We start from the raw sequence: 22,470 nt of genomic DNA on the forward strand, positions 1-22,470 counted from the left end.
CCATTCTTCTGGACTGGTCATAAACATTAGGATGACGAGCAGTTCTGCAGATGAGTGGGTCCATTTATTTGTTTGCTCTAGCTAACTGTTTAAAAGCTAGCCTCTACTTCATGTGTATGCTTCATGCTCAGAAGGCATGGCTTTCCTTTCATAGTTGCTGATGCTGCATCAACAGGGAATTACAGTTTAAATCAAAGTAAAGGTTAACCACCATTACAGTTACTTTTAGCCAGTTGATTTATGTGTCTCTTGTATAATCCTTTTTTCAGATCATGAAGTGAAAATGATTTGCCTAAGCAAGAAACCAGTTGTAAGGCTGGAGATATGTGGAGACTTAATAGAACTAATGCTGGTTTATCTAATACATTTTTTGCTACAGGCTACTATATGGTTGAGCATTTGAGGGCACTTTTTGTGCACATATTTGCTGAGATCAATAATTTTGTCTAAGGGATTTTGTTCTGTGTTTCTTATGGAACTGAGTTTGATGACTGATTGTTTTAAGTTATGTTGACATCATTTACCTTAAGACAAAATGTATCTATATAAGACACTCCAGGCAGGATTTTAGGAAGGATGAAGGGTAAAACAATTGATGTACATCCTTGAGAACTGGTGTTATTTACATACCAGATAACAAAGTCAACAGATGTCCCTAAATTGGTGCCCTGAGGATGAGCTGTCTCATTGTAATGTGAGAACCACAGCTCCTAGCTGGAAAAAGGCCCCAAACCCAAATAAGCCCCCTACTCTCTGAGCATGCATAATGAATTAAAATGTGAACAGTAGGCCTAACTAACACGGTTAACTGTTTAAATACATGCCGTGATTTCAAGCATGTGTGCTGGCTTTGTGGAGGTATCATCTAGCACCCATCTCAGTGCAGACATGAAATAAGATACCTCTGCTCTGTGTGTGTAAATTGGCGTATCGCACACCGGGTAAACGACCCCACTTGTGGGACAACAAGGTTATTTCTGATTTAACCAGCAGGTTTTCAAATTGCAGTAACACAGAAAGCAACTCTGAAGCTACATCCAAACATTCAGAAAGAGCCTAAAGAAGACTTTAGATAGGAGGAGCTTTGTTACTTCTAAGCACTTGTAGACCGAGCAGTTACTGGCATATGCAGCCAGGAATTAATCTATGGTAATTATTTGTCTTCTTTTATAACTTTGTGTGGAAAAAATTAGATATCACTTAGTGGTGAGATAATGTCATCTATGTGTTCAAATCCTGTACTAAAGATCTTAAGATACAGTGTATAAATAGAACATAATACATAGATATGGATTTGAATGATGCCTAAATAAAAAGGGAAGGGGGAATATGAAAAACAAAACCGCCGTTGCCTCCATGTCTTTCAAGGATTTTATTCTTAAAATCTTTATTTATTTATCTTTCATTAAACTATTGTTATAATATATTGTAGACTTTATAAATTGCCCTTCTGTTCCTTGACCATTTTTGTCTTATTTAATTTGCTGAAGTGGTTAAGTGGGGTGGAGTGTAATAGCATTTGAGTCACTCCCTTCTCTGCTGGATTTTTGAAACTCCTTTCTGATTTACTAGATTATGCACTTCATAAATAACAATAACTAAGGTTTCTGGCCTTATTTTATCTTTAAATTTACAAAAATATCAAGTTTCTTTCTAAAAAAATGTTAACAATTAAAGCTTTAAGTGTGTGTTTTCAAAGGCTACCAATTCAGATGTTTAGTTGTCAGTTAAACTTCTACTTCTTTGCAAGCCAAGGCCATTTTATTCCTCATCTGCTGAAAAAAATATTGGATAATAGCTTGTACTTATCTATACCAGGTACTCTTATTTCTGTTGACTTAAACTCTAATCCTTATTTGCAGTGATAAAAATTCTAACTAGTGGTGTTTGGAACTAGTGATTTTTAATTGACTGTCTCCACCAAGGAAGTGATTGCACTTCCCGAAATACTTCTCACCTTTTGGATTCCCAGTGTATTATTTAGAATCTCAGTTTTCTTCCACAAGCCTCTGTATGTCAGTTTCAGCAACTGTGAAAATGAATCTGAGTTTTGGAACTCTCCTTTGGGCTGCTTGTCTCCATGCTTTCCCCTCAGCCAAGGCAGAAACAACAACTGCAACAATAGTTTTGACTGAGAATAAGATCAAGATCTGGAGCAAGACTCAAGCAATGAGTCCAACCTGTGGTCCACAAACAAGAGGGAATGTTCCCCTCTTTCTTCTATGAAAACATCAATGTTTTGCAGTTTGAAAATGTGGAGATTGATTTGTTCCCTGTTAAGCAGAATTGGTAAACTAACGTTAGTAGGAGCAGAGCCTGGGTACATAGTTTTAATTTTTACAATTCTGTTAAAATTATGTTTTTGCTAAGTAACTCAGCATAAACTGATATATTTATGGCTTTGATTAGGTAAATGTGGAAGATGGGTCTATGCCACATTGAATTAACAAAAAAACTTAGAAAAGGGTGGTTGAAAACCGTATAATATGTTGCTTTTCCATAGTAACACTTCTGAAATTTTAGTCAGGACAATTCAGAGAGATTTGGAGTATTAAGAGAACATTTCTCTCTCCCTACCCTCCTTTTGTTTGAGGCTGAAAGCACAGATTTGGGGACAGAGAGTTCAGGAGAAAAAGTGTAACACTTTAATAGTCTTTCCAAATCCTCAGTGTCTCAAATGTCCTTATACACATTTTAGATAACTAACTAATTACATTTTTGTTTCTACAGTCAAGTCTAGCCTTTCTCTCCTGCCATGGATTAAGAATAATTTCTTCCTAATAACAGGCTTAGTGTTTTCTACATTTAAAATGTAGATTAATTTTAAATTCAAACTAAAAACTAGTATTTGTTTATATGTTGGTTTAGTTTGTTTTCCTCCTTCTTGCATTCAAACTGTACAACACAAGTTCCTCTGTTTTTTATTGGCTTTCACATTTAATGTTGTTCTTGTCTCTAGCATGGAAGGACTGATGACATGACATATGTGTGAGAAATTTCACTATGTAAACCTGAAGTAGGTATATTTTTGTTTTCCTTTCTCATAAATACCAGTGAATACTGTACTGTGAGTAACATGTTCATTCTTTTCTTAAAAGAACAGATTCTACAGCAAGTACACCTATAACTCAAAAAATTTCTAGTGCCATGTCTGCATAGGCAACTGCACAGATCATATTACCTCTTAAAGACACTGCAAGGGTAGCAGAAAAATTTTATACATTATCTTGGCTATAATAGGTTCTTTTTAAATTCTGGAGTGCTTCAATCTTTTTTTTTTTTTTCCCCCCAGATATGAGGAGAAACTCTTATTTCACTAAGCAAAATATGAATTTTAAGTTTTAATGCAAACATTTTTCTGAAATCTAATTTTCAAACTTTTTTTCTGTCTTTTCCTGGGAACATGGTTGTACTGATTATACTGCTTTTGATATAAGACAGTGCAGTGACTTCACATGTGTTGTTACTTCTGCAAAGTTTCTTCATTGGCTCTTCCATGTGACAAAATGTTACTGACAAGGATTAAATAACAAAGAGCAGTAGAATTTGTAGAGTCTTTGTATCCATGGCTATGTATCAGTGATCTGCTTTAGCCTTCACTATCACTTTCCTTTCCTTTGTTACTAGTTTCAAAGTCCAAATAGAGGAGAGAAGATCAGGTTCCGTGTGCTATAACCAGTCTTACTATTTTTATGATAGTACATCTGTCCACTTGAAGTGTGCATACCTGCCATACACAGTGTATTTGCAAGTGCTTGTAAGTGCTTCAAATCTTTTCTTGGTGTCCTGTAAACAAATAGCTTTATGCTGTTTGCTAAAACGTAAGGGTGTAAAACTAATTTTACAATGCTTAAGGAATAGTGGAGCCTTTGCTCTTTTGCCATTAGACTGTGTGGCACAGTATTTGTTCCTGCTGGCATCTTTTTCTCAAACTCACTTCACTGTTGTGGTAGCAGGTTCATTCATGTATTAGGAACCACATATTCTGAGTTTACGACCTGTGTCGAAGTCTTGCAAGTGTTTCACCACTAGTTCTAGAAAAGGTGGCATTTCAACAGATACATGAACATAAAATGGATCTTTAAAAGGAAAAAAACCACCTCAGAGTTGCTTTTCTCCCCGTTGGATGGTCTTAGCAAATGCAACAAGTCTTTAGCAGGAACAAAATCCATGTGGTTTGTCTATGGAATTTGCTGTTTGGTCATCAGCTGCTTCTGCTAAGAAAAGGCCAACACTTTCGAAGTTGGGCATAAAAGGTATGTAAAACAGTATTATGGCCCTGAATAATTAAGCCCATTGTTAAACACCTGTTGTTGTTCCTGAAATCATTGGACAGAATTATTTTTTGACATAATACCAGTGAGTTGCTTGGTAGCAAGTCAGGTAGCAAAACAAGGTTCTTTGTTCATAGTTGTTCTGTGTTCTTTCCTGATGGACCAGGCACAGAACACATCAACACATTAGTAGATGTCTATTTTTGGGCAGCAGTAACTCCACACCCTCTTTCCCATTACTTAAATGCAGCTGAAGTAGTTTACATTCTGTGGGAATCAGTTTTTACTCCAGCTAGTAGGCACACTTTATACAGGGCCATTTGGTCTGGCCTTGGGTTTTGCTACGTCTGCCGGTCTGTGACAACATGCTACCGAATAGCTGATTGGCTTCTAGGTTATTCAAGGGTAACAGAAATTTTCCTATGCTTATCTCTGCAGTAGGGGTTTGGTTGCTACAAAATGCTGGGTGTTACTGTAATTCTTTTAACATTTCTTTCATTAAAAATACTGTCTGATACCTGCTCATTATTTAAAGATGATAATGTGCTGGTCTCAGAAAGTGACAACAGTCTGTCTGACTCTACCAATAGGATTTGCTAGGTTTAAATTGTGCAGTTTTTTAATTTTAACCTCTTAATTATAATATGGAAAGTTGAAAAAAGGACAATTGCCTTTGAGCATATTCTGCATACATTTTAAAAAGGAAAGAACTTGAGGAATGGGTCACTTGGATTCATATAAGAATTTTGAATGTTGAGATTTCATTTCTGAGGTAGAATACCCAGACATGAATCCTGATAGCCAAGAGTTTACTGATTTTGTTTTGCAAGGGAAAAGTACATACTTCTAGCTTTATAAAGAGATATCGATAACATTATAGGAAAATACTGACTCTGAAAAATAAAAGAATAATGACTTTTTGTATTCTATGGAATATTTGTAATGGATTCCGAAACCAAAACATTGTAAGATATTTCATTGTTGCATGTACTGAGATTCATTACATGGTGTTGCAGTGAGGCTTTTACACTTCAGGGGAAAGCTTACGTTCTCCTTGTTAATGGGAATGGAGCTCTTCAGACAAAACAAATATTTGGAGCAAATGCTAGACAATTTTACTGCAGCCCTTGATTGTCCCTGCATGATCATGTTTTATACTGGAGTATTGTAGTAAAGTTGCTTTGTAAGTTAAAAGACTAATTTGTGAAAGGGTATAAGAGTGAAAGATGTATGTCTTGTAGGAACGAGATAGGGGACCTCCTTTGTTTAGCTTGGTCTAATTAATTACTCACTGTTGTGTCCTGAAGTCATGCCACGACTATGCTGTTCACATTATTAAAGGGTGCAGTACATACAGCAAGCTTATTGCCCTGTTGTAAACTGCATTTGAATTTCATGTCTAAGCATTCTGTCCTCTTTACAGAAAACAACAGACGGGGCTTTGTTATGATCCCTTGAATATTGTAATGAGGAGATATGTTGCAACAGGTTTTTGGGCATCTGCGTTGCAGGAGGCAGCTCTAAAGAAACATTTTCAAAACCATCGATTTTGAGAAAATATCTGCCTTCCTTCAGCTTTGCAGTATTAGGAGGACTGGCTTTCTGGATTAGTCTATCACATTTAGTTTGTACCTCACATCTCTTCTCAGGATTGTTTCTAAACTGTGAGTATTCACATCGTTCTCTGCTAGATGTGATAATAGATCACATATTGAGGAAGATGTTGAAAATGGCTAATTTTCAGATTACAAATTTGTGGAAGAATTGTGTAAAATCACTTTTATGGGTGTGTTTAAGCTTTTAGCCTCCTTAGCTTAAACTTCAAGCTTTTAGTGTCCTTTTATTAATTAATTAGGGAGCAACAAGACTGAGGCCCGTAACTTTTTTTTACCTCCTTGTTCACTTGCTCACGCGCACACGAAGCTTATGTTTAGTAAAGATTTGGATTTAAATTGCCATGCCTGATGACAGATAATTTTTGTAGTGCATTTTAGCAACTCAGATCAGTACTTCCTTAATTGTGGACTAGAGTCACCACAAATGCTTCTAGTACACGTGCAGCCTCTGGCATGGCAGTAGTAGTTCACTGGAACCATGCAGCAGCTTCTTTACAGGTTAAAGTTCCTTAGTCTTGCAGTTATACTAATTTTTCCTGTATCATATTTGGAATCTGAATTAAACTGCTTGAATATCTGAATTAATGTGCTTTTAGTTTGTTTTACAGTAGGAATGTTTGCCTCTTGGTCATACTTGGTGTGAAAGATGACAGTGAAATGTGATGGTTGCAGTCATGTTCCTCAGGCTGCTGCTTATTCCTTATGGCTTGTTTCAGTTTAAGAACACTTTTTTTTGTCCTTCCTATGGGCTTTTTAACTCATATTGTAGCAGCTCATGGCTTAAAACTGAAAGGTTATAAGAGTTCAATCCATATGATTGGTGACTCACGCTATTATGTTATAAATTCCAGTGAACCATCAGGAAGCAAACAGTCCAGAGTTTGTCTGAGTGTAAAAGCTTTAAACATGTTTGTTGTGGTTCCTCTCCAAAAAGTAGCCTGACTTCTATGCTTCTGTGAACGCATAAATAACTCCAGTAACCTTTTGATACTTCATCTATGTGCTTTCCTTGATTTTCAGTGAAGTTCTGATCTTACAGATTTTCAACACTACAGAACAACCAAGACTTTGATTGCTTCCAATTTTTGCAAATACTTCTGTAGAAATTGGTTTTATCTGTTGTTTTCCTAGAAATGAGTGTGGTTTAGGTGTTAAAACTGTGAATTACCTTGAAACTAACTTTTGTTTTAGCTTTTCTATCTTAGTTTCAGTTTAAGATTTTTTTTGTACAATTCTTTTTGGCCAAGAGAGTTATTAATGCCTGCGTGCAACTTTGAAAATATTAAGATAGTTGGCTTTAGAAGAAACTTGTTAGAGAAGAAACGCACTAGCTCTTCAAAAACCAAACTGTTCTATGAGCAGCAGAGCTTATAAAGCCTACTTTCTGTCAGATTTATGCTTTTTATCTTTCTCCTCCTTCCCTCTGCAGTGCCTTCTCTGTCTTCTACCTCTTTTTCTGGCCATGCAGCAGCACATGCCATGGCTGGGGTTGGAGCTGTGTACTGATTGGCTGCTACCTTTTGGAGTGGTTAAGATGTGAGTCTTAATACCTGCCTTTCCTACATAGCAGATATTGATTTGGGTGTCTTCTACAAGGAGCTGGTCGTTTTGGGGTGGGATTGCATTGAGACTTGAAGAAAATTTGGTCTTGAGACTGTTTTCAAATTTGATTGAAGCTAGCCAACAGATTTGAAAAGCAACCAGCTGAGGGAGTAATCAACAAGAATCTCTGCTACAAGTAGTTCAGTGGATTCTTGATAAACTATTCTTGGGTAGAAGAATTGTAAAAGAGCTTCCGTTGCACAATACTTTGTCTTTCCACTTTTTTTTCTCCACTAGTTTGTCTACATGTTTTCACTTGTAGCTTAGCTTTCTATCCTCTTTCTTTACTCTGTGAGGACTCCAGTCTGATGTATGAGTGCACATGCTCCAATGTAGAGACTATAGTGCTGGACCTCTGAACTGCAACCACAGCCTGAAGTCTGGAACATGAGCACTGTACTGGGAAATACCATAAGGACAGAAACTTTTAGAAGCTGCTTTTGCCTGGAGGTTGGAGTAGATGACCAGCTGAAGTCACTTCCAACCTCAAGTACACTGTATCCTGTGACCCTGTGATCCTATTTCTAGTCAGAGCAGCATGTTTACAATGGGACAAAGGGTGAGCAGGTAAATCTAAATTGCAGCAACCTCCCTGCTTTCATCCATCTCCATATTGCTTGTTCAGATTGACCGGTGCACCTTCCTCTTACTGACTTTTGTGGGGTAGGATTTTTTTTTTCTTTTTTCTTATTTTAAGGCTTGCAGAGAAATGTTGAGATTGATCTTTTTTAATGTAACACAGTAGTTTTTTGTTTGAGATGCAAGGTGCTGATTCATGAAGATATTATTTGTTTTGAAAGTATCTGAATAGTCTGTTAGTCTAACTCTGAAATAAGTGGCAGGCAAGTATCATTAGAGGCTTAATACACAGATACCACACAAAGAGAAAAGCACAGTAGAACGTGGGCTAGAATAAGAATTCTTGCTCCATCCTTTTCAGTGTTATGGCTACTGACACTATAGTTTTCTGAGTTTGTGGCCTTGAAACAGGAAGTGTTGGTACATTTTGGAGTAAATGTTGAGGAGTTTGGTATATCTGGTTTGAAAAGATTCTTACCATCTTTTCTTTAAGATGTTTTATTTTCACCTTTGAGAATTTCAGCCACATGGAAACCTGACTTTAAAAACAAAAAAAGGAGAAAAAAAAATAGGCTACTACCAAACCATAAATCTTCACCCTCCCAATATCTTCCATTAGTCTGTTTCAACATTTTAAGTCCTATCAAGCAGCTATATATAGTTATATTCATGAAATTATTCAAGTAATTTATTTCTGTATAATATTATCCTGAATTATTGGAGGGGAGCTTAGGAATATAAATAAAATCAGTAATGTATTATAGGAACAGTCGCATTCTATTCTCTATATAGATTGGCAAAATGTACATTCTTGTCAGAAATTAATAAAAGTCAACCTACTTTTCAGTATGTTTAGATCCAAAGAAAAAATTATCTTTCTCATTCTGAAAACATAGAATGTGGAGGATAGAGGCATGATGTGGTTATTGTTCAGTTACCAGTAAACCTTCATGTCTGAAAGAGATTAGTTTCATTTCTGAAGCCTTGCAGTTGGACAGAAGTTTTTTCTAGTCCCTTAGACAGAAGCTGTGATGGGGGACTAATTCAAATTCACTGCAATTTCAAGGCTCTAAAAAGTTGGTAATGGGATTTCTTGGGCTTTTTGGGGGAGAGAGCCATCCATATAGATGGCTTTGCCATTTGGGCTGTTTTGTTTTCTAGACAACTCTGTGGTGTCCTAGCAAAAGTTTTTTATAGTGCTTTGGATTAAATACAGTGTGGAAAAAACCCAAACCAAACCAAAACAAAAAAAACCCCAACTAACAAAAACAAACAAACAAAACAACAAAAAAAACCCCCAAAACCCCAACTTGCTAACTTGCTCCTAAGTTAGCTATTTTTGTGTATCCATGTCCTCCCATTCCCTGTATAAACTTCTTTCCCACAGTGTTTTTCAGTTTTTCCACTTTCTACTGAGCAGGTTAGCTGAAAGTTATAGACTGTTTATATATGTTATGACCAGAAGTTTGATTAAAATACAACTGCATGTAGAATATGAGAATATGCTTTTAAAATTTGGTATGAATTTGAATTCTTCTTTTATGTTCAGTGATTTGTTATCTATTAAGGACAAATTTTATGGAGACAAACAATCTGATTGGCACTGATTTAACCTCTTAACCTGTATGGATTTTTTCAAGAGTTGTATGATGAGCTAGGTCTTAAATGAAGATGTCAACTGGAACTGTAATTTTTATACTGCCATTTTTCTATGAGAAGTATTTTTTATCATTTTGGGGGTGTGTATGAAAAATGAAGTTTAAAAATGTCAAATGGATATTTTATTTGTGTAGCTGCCAGCACACTGACAGATTTTCTCCCCTATTAGAGAACTTGGTAACTAGCATATTCAGAAACACCTCTAGAACTGTATTGGCTGCCCGTGCTTTACCCTGCAACATAAAGTTTACTGGGGTAGAGGAAATGTAGCCAAGACACTGACATCAATGAACTGGGAGTGCTATGCAGTGATATATTGGATCCCCAGTTATGGTGCAAGTCATGTGATTGAGTATGCGCAACGGAAGCATCCTTTTGAAGATACTGAATGAAAAACTACAGTAGGCAGAAAAGCACAGAAATTTTTTCTGGAAACAAACCTGAGAGAGAAAATAGAAGAGCTCTTGATCGTATGTGCTGTAAAAGTGTTTCCCATTCTGTAGTTCAGTAAACTATCTTTGAGGTCTGTGTTATAATCACGCCTTTTGTTTATCGTGTAACATAGGGTCTTTTCTTTTTCAGATCAAATTCTGTTACCCAGGAATATGATTGAAAACAGTATGTTTGAAGAAGAACCCGATGTGGTTGACTTGGCAAAAGAGCCTTGTTTACAACCCCTGGAGCCTGATGAATTGGAATATGAACCAAGGAGCTCCCGGCTCTTGGTGCGTGGCCTTGGAGAGCATGAAATGGACGATGATGAAGAGGATTATGAGTCATCAGCAAAATTGCTGGGGATGTCCTTCATGAACAGAAGCTCGGGTCTCCGGAATAACATGTCTGTCTATAGACAAAATCCAAATGGATCATGTTCAGTGCCCTCTACAAAGACCATGGTGGTTTGCACAGTTGTTCTTGTGATTGCAGTTTCATTAATAATGGCAGTTTATCTTCTTCCTAAATGTAACTTTACCAAAGAAGGCTGCCATAAAAAAAATCATACAATGGAACTAATATACCCTTTGGCAACCAACGGAAAACTATTTCCATGGGCAAAAATTAGACTTCCTCCTGATGTTGTACCACTGCATTATGATCTTGTGTTGCAGCCAAACTTAACTACTCTGAAATTTGCAGGCTCTGTAAAGATAGTGGTTAACATCGTCCAGGTAACTTGGAAGATAGTACTTCACAGCTCAGGACTTAATATCACCAAGGCAACCATTACTTCTTCAGGAGGGCGTCAAGCAAAGCCAGTTGAATTCCTGGAATATCCATTGCATGACCAGATTGCAGTCATGGCTCCTGAGGCTCTCCTTGAAGGACAGAATTATACTGTCAACATAGAATATTCAGCTAATTTATCAGATACCTATTACGGCTTTTACAAAATTTCTTACAAGGATGAGAATTCTAAGCAAAGGTACGCGCACAAATGCAGCTTCTCTCTTGTGTAACTTCTAGATTGTGCTTTGATAATAGAAATAACAAAGGTTGCTTTTTCTATTGGCTGTTTCAAACAACTGATTCCTATTGAGGAAAATCAATCTTTAATCTCCTGATTAATCTACCTGAAAAATGTCTTTCATGGATGAGTTCCTTAAGTTAGGGCAGCCTCTCCATCAATTAAATGTAGTGCAGTGTAGTGGTGGTAGGTAGCTATAGTGTGGCTTTTTGTTAGTTTAATTCTTACTTTGTCTTTGGAGATTCTTCCCACATCTCTTGAGTCCCTGAGTCTCAAGGCAGGGACTGGGGGAACAAAGTCCCACCACTGTAGGAGATGATCAGATTCGAGACCATCTGAGGAACCTGAACATACACAAGACTATGGGACCCAATGAGATGCATCCTATAGTCTTAAGGGAACTGGCAGATGTAGTTGCCAAGCTGCTGTCCATCATATTTGAAAAGTCATGGCAGTCAGGTGAAGTCCCCAGTGACTGGAGAAAAAGTCACACTCATTTTTGAAAAGGGTAAATCAGTGCTTTTTACCAAGCAGATTAATGAAATCAGCACACACCACCCACTTCAAAATGGGCCTTACACTGGTCATGTACTTAAGAGTGTTCATGCCTTTGTTGGCACGTAATTTTCCATGCAGGTTTTCTAGAAACAGAGCAGAGCAATAAACAAAAGATGGAAAGAGCAGTATGGGTCAGTCCAGGAACAGCTGACAGGAAAGTAGTTTTAAAGAGCCCATAAAACAACTGCTGAATAAAGACATAAAACGCTTACCAGCTTGTGCTAAGAAATGCTAAGAGCTAAAGCTTAAAAAAAAAATAAATAAATGGAATGTAAAGGAAAAAGCAAGAAGAAACAATGTTATCAGTGTTACAAATCTTTGCAACAACGGAGAATTTGTATGGAAATTCCCAAAATATTGATAAGTCGATTTTGTTTCCTGAAAGGGGAAGGTAGAACTTACAATTAACACCACCAACCCAACCTTTTACAAATTGACAATATAGACTTGAAATTATTCTCTGGGAAGAAGATCAGGCTGAGATTTTATTTATTTTCAGTTACTTAAAAAAAGACCCTTCATTGGGCTGTTGCAAACTTTTTCAATTATACTCCTTAGAGAATAAAACAGAAGCGTGGCAAACTTGGCCATAATTTTTCTTTCTTCAGTGACATATGATAACTCCGCTGATAATCTTTAATTACTTAAGTCCCTCAATGATAACTCATTTTTAAAAAAATAAACAAAACAAGATACTCAATGTAAAGATTATGTCATAGACTGTTAGGAAGCTGCATAACATAAGAAAGATGTATTTCTATTCTATAAACAAAAACCCAGGATATTTTATTTCAGATTCAGCAGGCCTCTCTAAGCATTAACAACAGATACTTAAACCAAAGCTCATTTACTTTTGTAAAGTTTAGTCACAGTTTGCCTTTAAAATTCCCTTTATCTAGATCCTAGTGAGTCTATGACATAAAGCTGAATTGTACAAGAAAATAAATTAGCTGCAACAGTTGTTTTCAAATATGTGCAAAACCTGGTGCATTCAGATGTACTATGGAACATTAAGTGGGTTCTTGAACTGGTCAGCAACCGAGATAAGGCAGGAACTTTCTTCTCTTTATTCCCGTGTGTTCCTGTTGGTCCTCACATGATGTAGTCTAAGGGGCTTTCTTTATGAGATCAAGAATTTTAAGAAATAAATTTGGTTTAAAGGTTTGCTTATCTGTTTCAGTTTCCCTGCATCTCCAGTGGAGGTGGGTGTGTTTTACTGTGGTGCAAATGTAGATGACTGTTCAGGTCCCCCAGGTAATGTGCTGTTGATAAGCCTCTTCTGAAAGGGCGGTTCCTGAGCATATGCTAAAACGTTACAGTGTGTACGTGATCATTAGAGAGAGTCTGTTGCCACTTGGGAAATTGCTGATAGGCTTCAGAATTCCGTCATTATAACAAAAATGCCACAAGTTGTCTCTCTGTTGTGGAATGTGTTGGATAATAAAGAATCACAAAGAGTGTAGATTGCATCAGAAGAACATAACTAGAAGATGAAATTAAATAGAGCTAAGTAGCTTATCACAAACATTAAAGATGTGCCTTACCACGAAGTAAGTGGCAGTAAGAATACAATAAGTTTAGAAGGCAAAAATCACTTAAATGATTAGCCTCTTTATGAATGTCCATGTTTTTTCCTATTCTGATGTAGCTCAAGTTTTGTTTTCTTTCTACTGTAGTAGAAAGACAAAGTTTAAGTGTTCACAGAGGAAATATATGATCTGTCAGCATTGCAATCTGATTGCATTTTTGTCCCCCTTCAGTCCAGTGCTACCTGCTTTGTTCATGAACAGAATGTAGCACATGCTTTAACTTGCATGCTTTTCAGTAAATCCTTTTCAGATAACTCTTTGCTGATATCATAATTTCCTTTGCCTTGCCTACCCCTTCTATTTCCAGGGGCTTTGTCTCTGTATGCTTAATGTCAGTGGTTTTACAAATGCAGGCTACTTTGACAACCTCTGTTACTGCATTTTCTATATAAAATTCAAGCTATCAAGCTGCATTTGCAAGAAAATTTCTTTTCTTCTAGTTTAGTTTTATTGTCTTTTGAATATTTTTTACATTGCCATGAAAACATTAAAATTATTGAATGACAAAATAACTCACTGTTGCCAGACACAAATTTAAAAAAGAAAAAAGTTTGGGCCTTATTTATATTTTCATGCAGAATGGTTCTTTATTGTTTGTTATTCTTCTGTAAAATCTTGGGGTGAAGGAAAAATGAAAGAAACTTACTGCACCAACTTCAAGATTGTCAGTGAGGGGGAAGAGAAGAATAAGAATTTGAAAGCAGGCATAGAGATTAATCTTATGAATTGTCAGCAGTGTGCCTCCTCAGAAAGTTTGTAGGTCCAAAAATTTTGAAGTCATAGTGCAGAAGAAAACAAAAATCCCAAAAACTTGTGGGTAGCTTGGTAGTAGATTAAAAAAAAAAAACCCAACAAACAACAAGAGCAAAAAGCAATGTGAAGTGCTGTTCTCTCCACTGTTTAGCTCTACTAAATACAAGACTTAGATTTGCAAACTTCTTGCTGAGCTCCCAGGGTTGTCTTGCAGGAGCAGAATACAGGTCAGAGATGCTCTCTAGGAAAAGCTGTATTTTCTGCATCTAGTTAGTATCAAAATGCTGGAGAAGGAACATATCACAAGAGAACTTCTCAGAAGACTATGACTAGCTGTTGGATTAGAGACAAGACAGTGCATGAACTTACACAGAATCCATCTACTAGCCAGCAAAGAGAGCAGGCATACAGTTAGATGAACTGTCGGAGCATCTGCTGGAGAAGGCATGACAATTAGATGAAGAAGCTTCCTTGTAGTCCCATCTGCTGCTTAGGTTTCAAAACTTTCATTTAGTGGACATGCTCAGTAATTTAATTTTTCAATCTCCTTTTTGTTCCCTCTTACTGGAAACTGTCTAGCTTATATTTTGGTGATTGTTCTGTAATTGTGTTATTCCAGGTGTATTATTCTTTGTTAAGAAAGCAAAAAACAGCCAAGCAGATTAGTCCTCAAATAAATACATTTTTTGGGTTTTAAAAAACCCTTTTGTTAATGAAACATTTATTCTGACTGGACCAACCCTGTCACCTACTATTCAGAAAGCTTCTCCCATAACAAGCTGTTACAAGGTTTGGAGGGAAAATGACTGTTCTATCATAAACTGACATTTATCCTTTTCATAATTCTTAATTTGTTCTTCTCTACTCTTCCCGTCAGATGGTTTGCAGCAACTCAGTTTGAACCTCTGGCAGCAAGGTCTGCTTTTCCGTGCTTTGATGAACCAGCTTTTAAAGCCACATTTTTAATCAAGATCAAAAGAGATGAGAAACTTTCCACTCTGTCAAATATGCCAAAGGTACATGTTTTTGTAGAGGAATTTTAGTTTTGCTGCTGCCTAGGTAATCTGTTTAAGTGCTTTGCAATGTGTTTTTGTTGCATTAATGTCCAGGGGATTGACTTGAGTGGGTAAGCCATAAACTGTATGACTTTATAATAAAATAACTGTCTCTTCCTCAAAGACTTGAACTAAGTAACTTCATAGAGAAAACAACTGCTCAATGCACTGCACAGTGTAGGATGTTATTGTAGGGACAGTTGAATGGCTATGGGAGAGATTCCTGTTGAATTTAAATGAATCATTATTTTGCAGGAGTTCTGTCGTTGGCTACATCAGTCTCAACAGCCCTTAAGATTGTCTTTTCAGTTTTCTATGTTTGCTGATACTGCATATGTGCAGAATACTGGAACATCTTTATCAATAGTTCCTGTAACTAGCAACAATCTCTGTGAAAGATATGCTTGATCTTGAAGGATATGTTTTTGAGCCTAAACAAGGGGATGTAGGGTGTGAATAGAAAAGTCAACCCCGGAATATGAATGAGGGATCTGAAATTCCTTCAGCTAGATGTTTTCAGGCAAAAATCTTATAAGAGCATATCTGAATTTTATGGTGATGCTTTATGCCATTAAGACTTTGGAGAAACCTTTATAGAAGCCTAATTCATTTAGACAGACCAGCAAGACTAACTTACTACCCAGTCCGTGTCTGAACTAGGACCTCTCTCATCAAAACGTTACCACCATTTATCACCCAGCAGAAACTCATTGATATTGACATTGATCTAACCAGTAATGAAGAAAATTACACCCTTGGTGTTAGTGGGACACACGTGTACACTGTGCAGTTTGGGTTCCAGAAGGCTGTCAAAAGCTCAGGTGCTGATGTAGCTACCCTTTTTTTGAAAACCAAGCTAATAACTGCAACCTTGTGAAATAACATCTTTTTCACAGTGCATGAAGCTTTATGTTCCTGTGGTCATTCTCAACCATTACTTTAACAGGATTGCAGAACTTTGGTTTACATCCAAGCCTAAAAGCACTTTATTTGCTGCTTTTTTATTCACGGAAAGAAGAAACCAATTCTGCTGGACAACTCTCCTGTTTTATGTAAACAAGAATGGCTGCTCACTCACTTTCCTCTGCTAGGACTTGGAGAAGTGGCTAAGGCAACTTTCAACAGCTTCCATAGTTCTTCACCTACAAAAAGTAAACTGTGGTTTACCATTGCTGCATGTGTGCCTTCCACAGATGATGGGTACTCTGAAAGACACTGATTGGGTTCTCTGAAAGACCAAGAGTACTTTTGTTTTCAGCTCTTCTACTGCACCACACTTCCATAGAAAGTTTACTGCTACCCTAATCCTGGTATATTCCGTATATTCTCTTGCTCATCTTTGATGACATCATTATAAAGAATTTTCATCCCTATTAGTTGAGACAGAATTATCTGGTATACCTCTGGCATCTAGTGCCTTGGTTGCCAGCTTGACTGATAATGATTGGCAGATGGAGTGGAGGCAAAATAACTATCAACTCTTCTTCACTGTCATTTGTGGCTGGCTATTGAAGGAAAATGGTTGGGGACAATTCAAGAGCAAAGAGGGTGTTTCCTGGGGTTGCTAGGTGCCTCTATTTTGGTAGCAATTACCTGCCTGCTGTCCTTTAGTATGTCTGCTAATGCCCATTGTGGTAATAGACTTCTCCAGAAGAATAACCAAGGGCCCTCACAGCAGCAGCCAGCATATCTACTTCCTTTGGTTTTTCCCACCATATGTGGTTGTGCAGCACCTCCAAGCTGCCTTCTTCAGTAAATGCTTTTTTGAGTCATTTAATCTAACCCATCCACCACCTTCCTTACTTTCTCCTGTGATTTCACTCATATTTCATGTCTTTTGTGCAAGGTGTTTATGCAACTTTGCATGGACAGGAAGAAGTCATCTGGGAAACTGCGTGTGTTTGTGGCATTGGGCAACAGTGAGATTTCAGATTGTGTCTTCCTGCAAACTATGCAAGTAGGTCACCTGATGCAGTGAAGACTAAGTGTCAGTAGATATGAGCAGGCTTTTCAGAGAGAATCTGCAGAGAAGCTACTTGGAGGTCAAGCTCTGTGTTGCCAAGAATTCTGACTTGAGTTACTGGTCCAACCAACATGCCTGAAAGGGCAAATCTGTATTTCTTGTGAGTTATTATTTGTTGCCAGAGAATCTTCCTCTAATTAGTCTGGAAATAGTTGACTCTTACACCTCAGGATGTGTGAATTAGGTCTGGAAAAGACAGATTGCTATTTGCCTTAGTCTTGTGTCCTCCCATAACTTCCACCTTGCATTGGCAGTCCTGCAAAATGTGTGCCTGTGGGGTTCTGTGCTCGGGAAGGAGCTTCTCCCCATCCCATCTGTCCCTGCTCAACTCCAAGTGCTGTTACAAAGCATCCAGTAGCTCTTTTGGTGTTGTCTATGGATACTAATATTGTGTACTTCCTGTGTGTGCATGATGAGGAATCATCCACAAGGAGAAAACATACTGATGAGCTGCCTCTACTATAAGGCCATTAATGCAACTCTTTTTTCCTCCTTATTTCAAGGATCCATTTACATTTAAGATTCTAGCCTTTCTTGCTGCAAAGTAACATTCGTCGCATTGCTTATTTTTCAAGGAGATAGGAAACCATTTGAAAAATGAACATTTGGGTGATGTGACTTTGTACCCATTCTACTTGCAGTAAAAAATGTGTTGGTATTTATTGCACATTTGTATCATCTTAAACATCGGTGTTATGAATTTTCCCTGTCGGTCACATTAGATATATACTGTTTGGCTGTTCCTGTACTGCATAGAAAAAACATCTTTTTCCTACCCATCTTTCTCTGCAGAGAATTGTTCTTCCAATGACTAGTGCCACTCTTGCATCATGAATTCTCTTTTAAATTATGTGATGCCTCTTTTGCATCTCTTTTTGATGTTTTGATTCCCACTGCTGTTTGTCATACCACTGGAATTACCTTCTGTGGTGGGTTGACCCTGGCTGGATGCCAGGTGCCCACCAAAGCCACTCTATCACTCCCCTTCCTCAGCTGGGTGGGGGAGAGAAAATATAACGAAAGCCTCATGGGTAGAGATAAAGACAGGGAGATCACTCACCATTATCATCATGGGCAAAACAGACTTGACTTGGGGAAATTAGTTTAATTTATTACCAATCAAAATCAGAGTAGGATAATGAGAAATAAACCCAAATCTGAAAAAACACCTTCCCCTCACACCTCCCTTCTTCCCAGACTCAACTTCACTCCCAGTTTTCTCTACCTCCTCCTAAGCAGTGCAGGGGGACGGGGAGTGGGGATGGCGATCAGTTCATCACACGTTGTCTCTGCCACTCCTTCCTCCTCACAATCTTTCCCTACTCCAGCATGGGTTCCCTCCCACGAGAGACAGTTCTCCCCAAACTTCTCCAATGTGGGTCCCTCCTATGGGCTGCAGTTCTTCACGAACTGCTTCAGCATGGGTCTTTTCCATGGGGTGCAGTCCTTCAGGAACAGACTACTCCAGTGTGGGTCCCCCACAGGGTCACAAGTCCTGCCAGCAAACCTGCTCCAGCATGGGCTCCTCTCCACGGGTTCACAGGTCCTGCCAGGAGCCTACTCCAGTGTGGGCTTCCCACAGGGTCGCAGCCTCCTTCAGGCATTCACCTGCTCCAGCGTGGGGTCCTCCATGGGCTGCAGGGGAATATCTGCTCCACCGCGGACCTCCATGGGCTGCATGGGCACAGCCTGCCTCACCATGGTCTGCACCACGGGCTGCAGGGGAATCTCTGCTCCAGCGCCTGGAGCACCTCCTCCCCCTCCTTTTTCACTGACCTTGGTGTCTGCAGAGTTGTTTCTCTCGCATATTCTCACTCCTCTCCTCTCTGGCTGCCCTTGTGCAGTTGTTTTTCCCCTTTCTTAACTATGTTATCACTGAGGCGCTACCACCGTCACTGATTGGCTCGGCCTTGGCCAGCAGTGGGTCCGTCTTGGAGCTGGCTGGCAGTGGATCTATGTGACATAAGGGAAGCTTCTACCATCTTCTCACAGAAGCCACCCCGTAGCCCCCCCACTACCAAAACTTTTCCACGCAAACCCAATACACTTTCAGATCTGTTTCTTCCTCTTCTTCCTTGCACATTACATGTCTTCTGCTCAGCTACTTATAGATGCCATAGGCAGAAGGTCCTGTGCTTCCTTCAAGCTGAGAATTCTCCTTCCTTCCCATCTTGTCAGGCGTTTTCATTATCTTGTTCTCTACTTTTTAACCCACCTTCTCTGTCTTCCTGCATTTGTTCTTTGTGTCAGACCCTTTTCACTGAACTTCCTGTTTGTCCACTCTTTATCTCTTTGTAACACTTACTGAGCTCGTTATAGTGAGAATGTGTTTAAGAGCATATTAAAAATTTAATCTGCATTTTCTTCTGTTGTTTCTATCTCTGTTTTAAAACTTGGCTGTTACATCATCTGTATGATTGATAAAGATTTGAGAAAGCTTCCAGATGTGTAACAAAGTTAATAGAAAAAAAAGACATTAAGGGCAGTGAAGTTGTATGTTTTTTTGTGCTGGGGATCAAATGCGAGTTCTTGTGTCACAAGAATAGGCCAGGTTTAATTAGAGTTTATCAAGAAGGTATAAGAACATACAGAGCAAGTGAATTGATAGTTTTGTTAATTGGCAGTATCTCCAAGATAATTACTCGTTTGTGTTTATACTGCAAACAATATTATTTTCTTTTGTTTTGACTCCCAACTTTATGCCCTGATAATTTGATACTGTGTAATTCCTCTTTAGTTGTTGTATGAGATCCAAACATACAGTTTGTTAATGGGTTCAGAAGTGGTTCCTTTGCGTTTTTTAATTTGTCAAGATAACAATAAAATCCTTATTTTTGTGACTATACAAATAAAGAAAATTAGACACAAGAGTTTCTGTGAAATAGTACATTACCTCAACAGCATTTCTTGTATCAGTGAGTTCTTTTCTAGTGGTACCCATTTTTATATACAAGCTTCTTTTAATTGTCATGTTTTTATGATTTATTCCATGGGTTTTGTCCCTGATATCACAAGTGCTCTAGCACCTGCTGAATTCTTACATTTTAGACAGCCTGGATTAAGTATTCTGTTAGGTAGTGTTGGCTCCTAATGCAGTAAGTACAGGCTAGTGAGTTGATTCTTGTACGCATAAAGAAAGAAATGTGAGAAGCGAATAGGATCATTTTGTATAGAAGTATATTGTGTTGGTGAGATCATTAATAGATAGGCTCACTTCTGAAAATAAACACTTAAACAAACCCTTGTTAGGAAAAAGTGATACAGATTCGTCTGTAATAACTGCAGGTCTTGGTAACAGTCTGTGCTGGATGGAGAGACTTTTTAGTTTATCCATGAGAAGGTTAAATGTGAACTTCATCATTTTCTATAAATACCTACATAAGCAAGAGATCTCAGAAGCAGGTCTTCTCAACTAACATGTATATCACTTGTATGGCAATATATAGTGGCTAACACACGTTAAGGCTAGAAATGAACTTTGTGTTTTTTCTTTTGTGCTTTGTTTGTTTGTTTTTTAAATGAGGACAACTGATTTTTGAACCATTTTATCTGCAGCCACAGTAGATTTTCTTAAATAGGGTGTCACCTCTTTATGAAGATGAAGCTGTAGTAAAGGCAGAAATTAATGAATTCACTGAAGGAATTCAATGGTGGCATTCTGTTCATATGCAGCGGTCAGACTAGATGATTATATTGATTATATCTTCAGGCTTAAAAATCTATTCCTCTTTAAGGCTGACAGTTAAATTTTCAGTGGCAGTTAAATGTTAAATCATTGTTTGGTTTGACATGACCTTGTCTAAAACTAAGGTTATTGTTGTTGCTTTTTAAATGGTTGTGGTTTCTGGAAAGAAACTTATTTATGAAGTTGCACATGTCACATGAGCTGCCATCCTTGTCTCCAGACCTTTACTATTCTGGGCTACAGTGGTTTTAAACATCTTACTTTATGTAATTTACATTTGTGAATGACTATACAGAAAAGTACTTCTAGGCATATAGCATGCCTTTCCAGGACTAATATTAAAGAAAAAGTTCTGCACTAAAAGTAATTTAAGATACACCATGGTATCTTACTTCAGAAGACTGAGCAGACAATTACTTTTGGAAGTGTGTGGTTAAGGTGGGCACGTTTTTGCTTTGAACTAACTGAAACCTTAGGTTTTCCTCACTTTTTTAGATGCAATCCCTTTTGATTTGTAGGGGTATGTGTGAGAGTTTTTTTGTTCTGTTGTTTTAAAATAATGAGTATGTCTGGTTTTGAAGAGGTTTCTGGGAAGAAACAAGTGTTTAACTCATGCCAATACCAGTATTTTTAGTAGGCTGTGCTGAACTGTGTCTCTGATCTAACCTAAAGCTCTCTTGAATTAATGCTAATCTTTATGTTGGCTTTGGATTATACTGGGGGTTTAAGTGTGAACTAAATTAGATTGATGGTTTCTCCAACAATGCAGTTGTCTGGTAATACTGCATAATAAAAGCTTGACAAATAATTTTTGGATATATAGGCTTAAATGTTCCATGTCTCCTTACGTTTTGTTACATCATAAGTAGGTTGTATCATCTATCCCATTGAAACATAACCAAAATATACAGATGTTTTGCAAGTTTGCTTATAAACTGTTCCTAGTGTGAAATAATTCTTTGATTTAACATTGATTCCTTGCATGTCTTGGTGTTCACCTTCATTAATAAGAATGTTTTCCTTTCACCTGCAGAAAGCCACTACTCCTGTGACAAATGGAATCGTTCAAGATGAGTTTTTTGTGAGCTTGAAGATGAGCACCTACCTAGTAGCCTTTGTTGTTGCAGACTTGAAAAACATCAGTAGGGAAACCAATGGGAGTCTGGTACGTTTGTTCCACTTTACGTTCTCTCTCACCCCTCCCAAGCCAATAAGCCAACCAAAACAAAACAAAAAAATCCCCAAACCAGAAAGCAAACTCTGTCTCTTTTATATTTATGTATTTTCTTGGTTTTATTATACTCATCATAGGTAGTGGACAAAAGCCATGTGCTACAGGTGGGACTGACTTCAGAGCTTATACCAGATTGAGAAGACTTTTACAGCAAGGGACTCAGCATCAGTTCTTGTTAACAGTGGAAATTTACAAAATGTAAAATTCCTAAGACCCTTCAGAGGAGGAAGTGTTAAACTTTTAGTTTTAATGCTTCATCTGTAAGGGAGTAATGCCATACAAACCAAGAGTTGTTCAGATGATGTACAGAAAGAGTTCCCAGGGAAGCCTACATACTATTTCAAGCAGTGCTGCAAATGTTCTGTATCTGCAAAGGTA

At 37.8% G+C, this 22,470-nt stretch overlaps 1 protein-coding gene across 3 annotated transcripts in view; it reads left to right on the forward strand.

Annotated features, from left to right (window-relative positions):
- Positions 1 to 22,470, forward strand: part of LNPEP (leucyl and cystinyl aminopeptidase) — a 68,776-nt gene that overhangs the window by 19,633 nt on the left and 26,673 nt on the right. For 2 of the 3 annotated variants that reach the window (XM_059833381.1, XM_059833382.1), the window contains exons 2-4: positions 10,313 to 11,153; positions 14,973 to 15,111; positions 21,892 to 22,023. In XM_059833381.1, the coding sequence (XP_059689364.1) occupies positions 10,313 to 11,153; positions 14,973 to 15,111; positions 21,892 to 22,023 (1,112 nt within the window). Of the gene's footprint in view, positions 1 to 7,365; positions 7,427 to 10,312; positions 11,154 to 14,972; positions 15,112 to 21,891; positions 22,024 to 22,470 lie in introns of those variants that run through there. The other variant, XM_059833383.1, reaches the window with a different exon arrangement.

This window comes from Gavia stellata, chromosome Z (assembly GCF_030936135.1).
Source record: "Gavia stellata isolate bGavSte3 chromosome Z, bGavSte3.hap2, whole genome shotgun sequence".
Taxonomy (NCBI): Eukaryota; Metazoa; Chordata; class Aves; order Gaviiformes; family Gaviidae; genus Gavia; species Gavia stellata.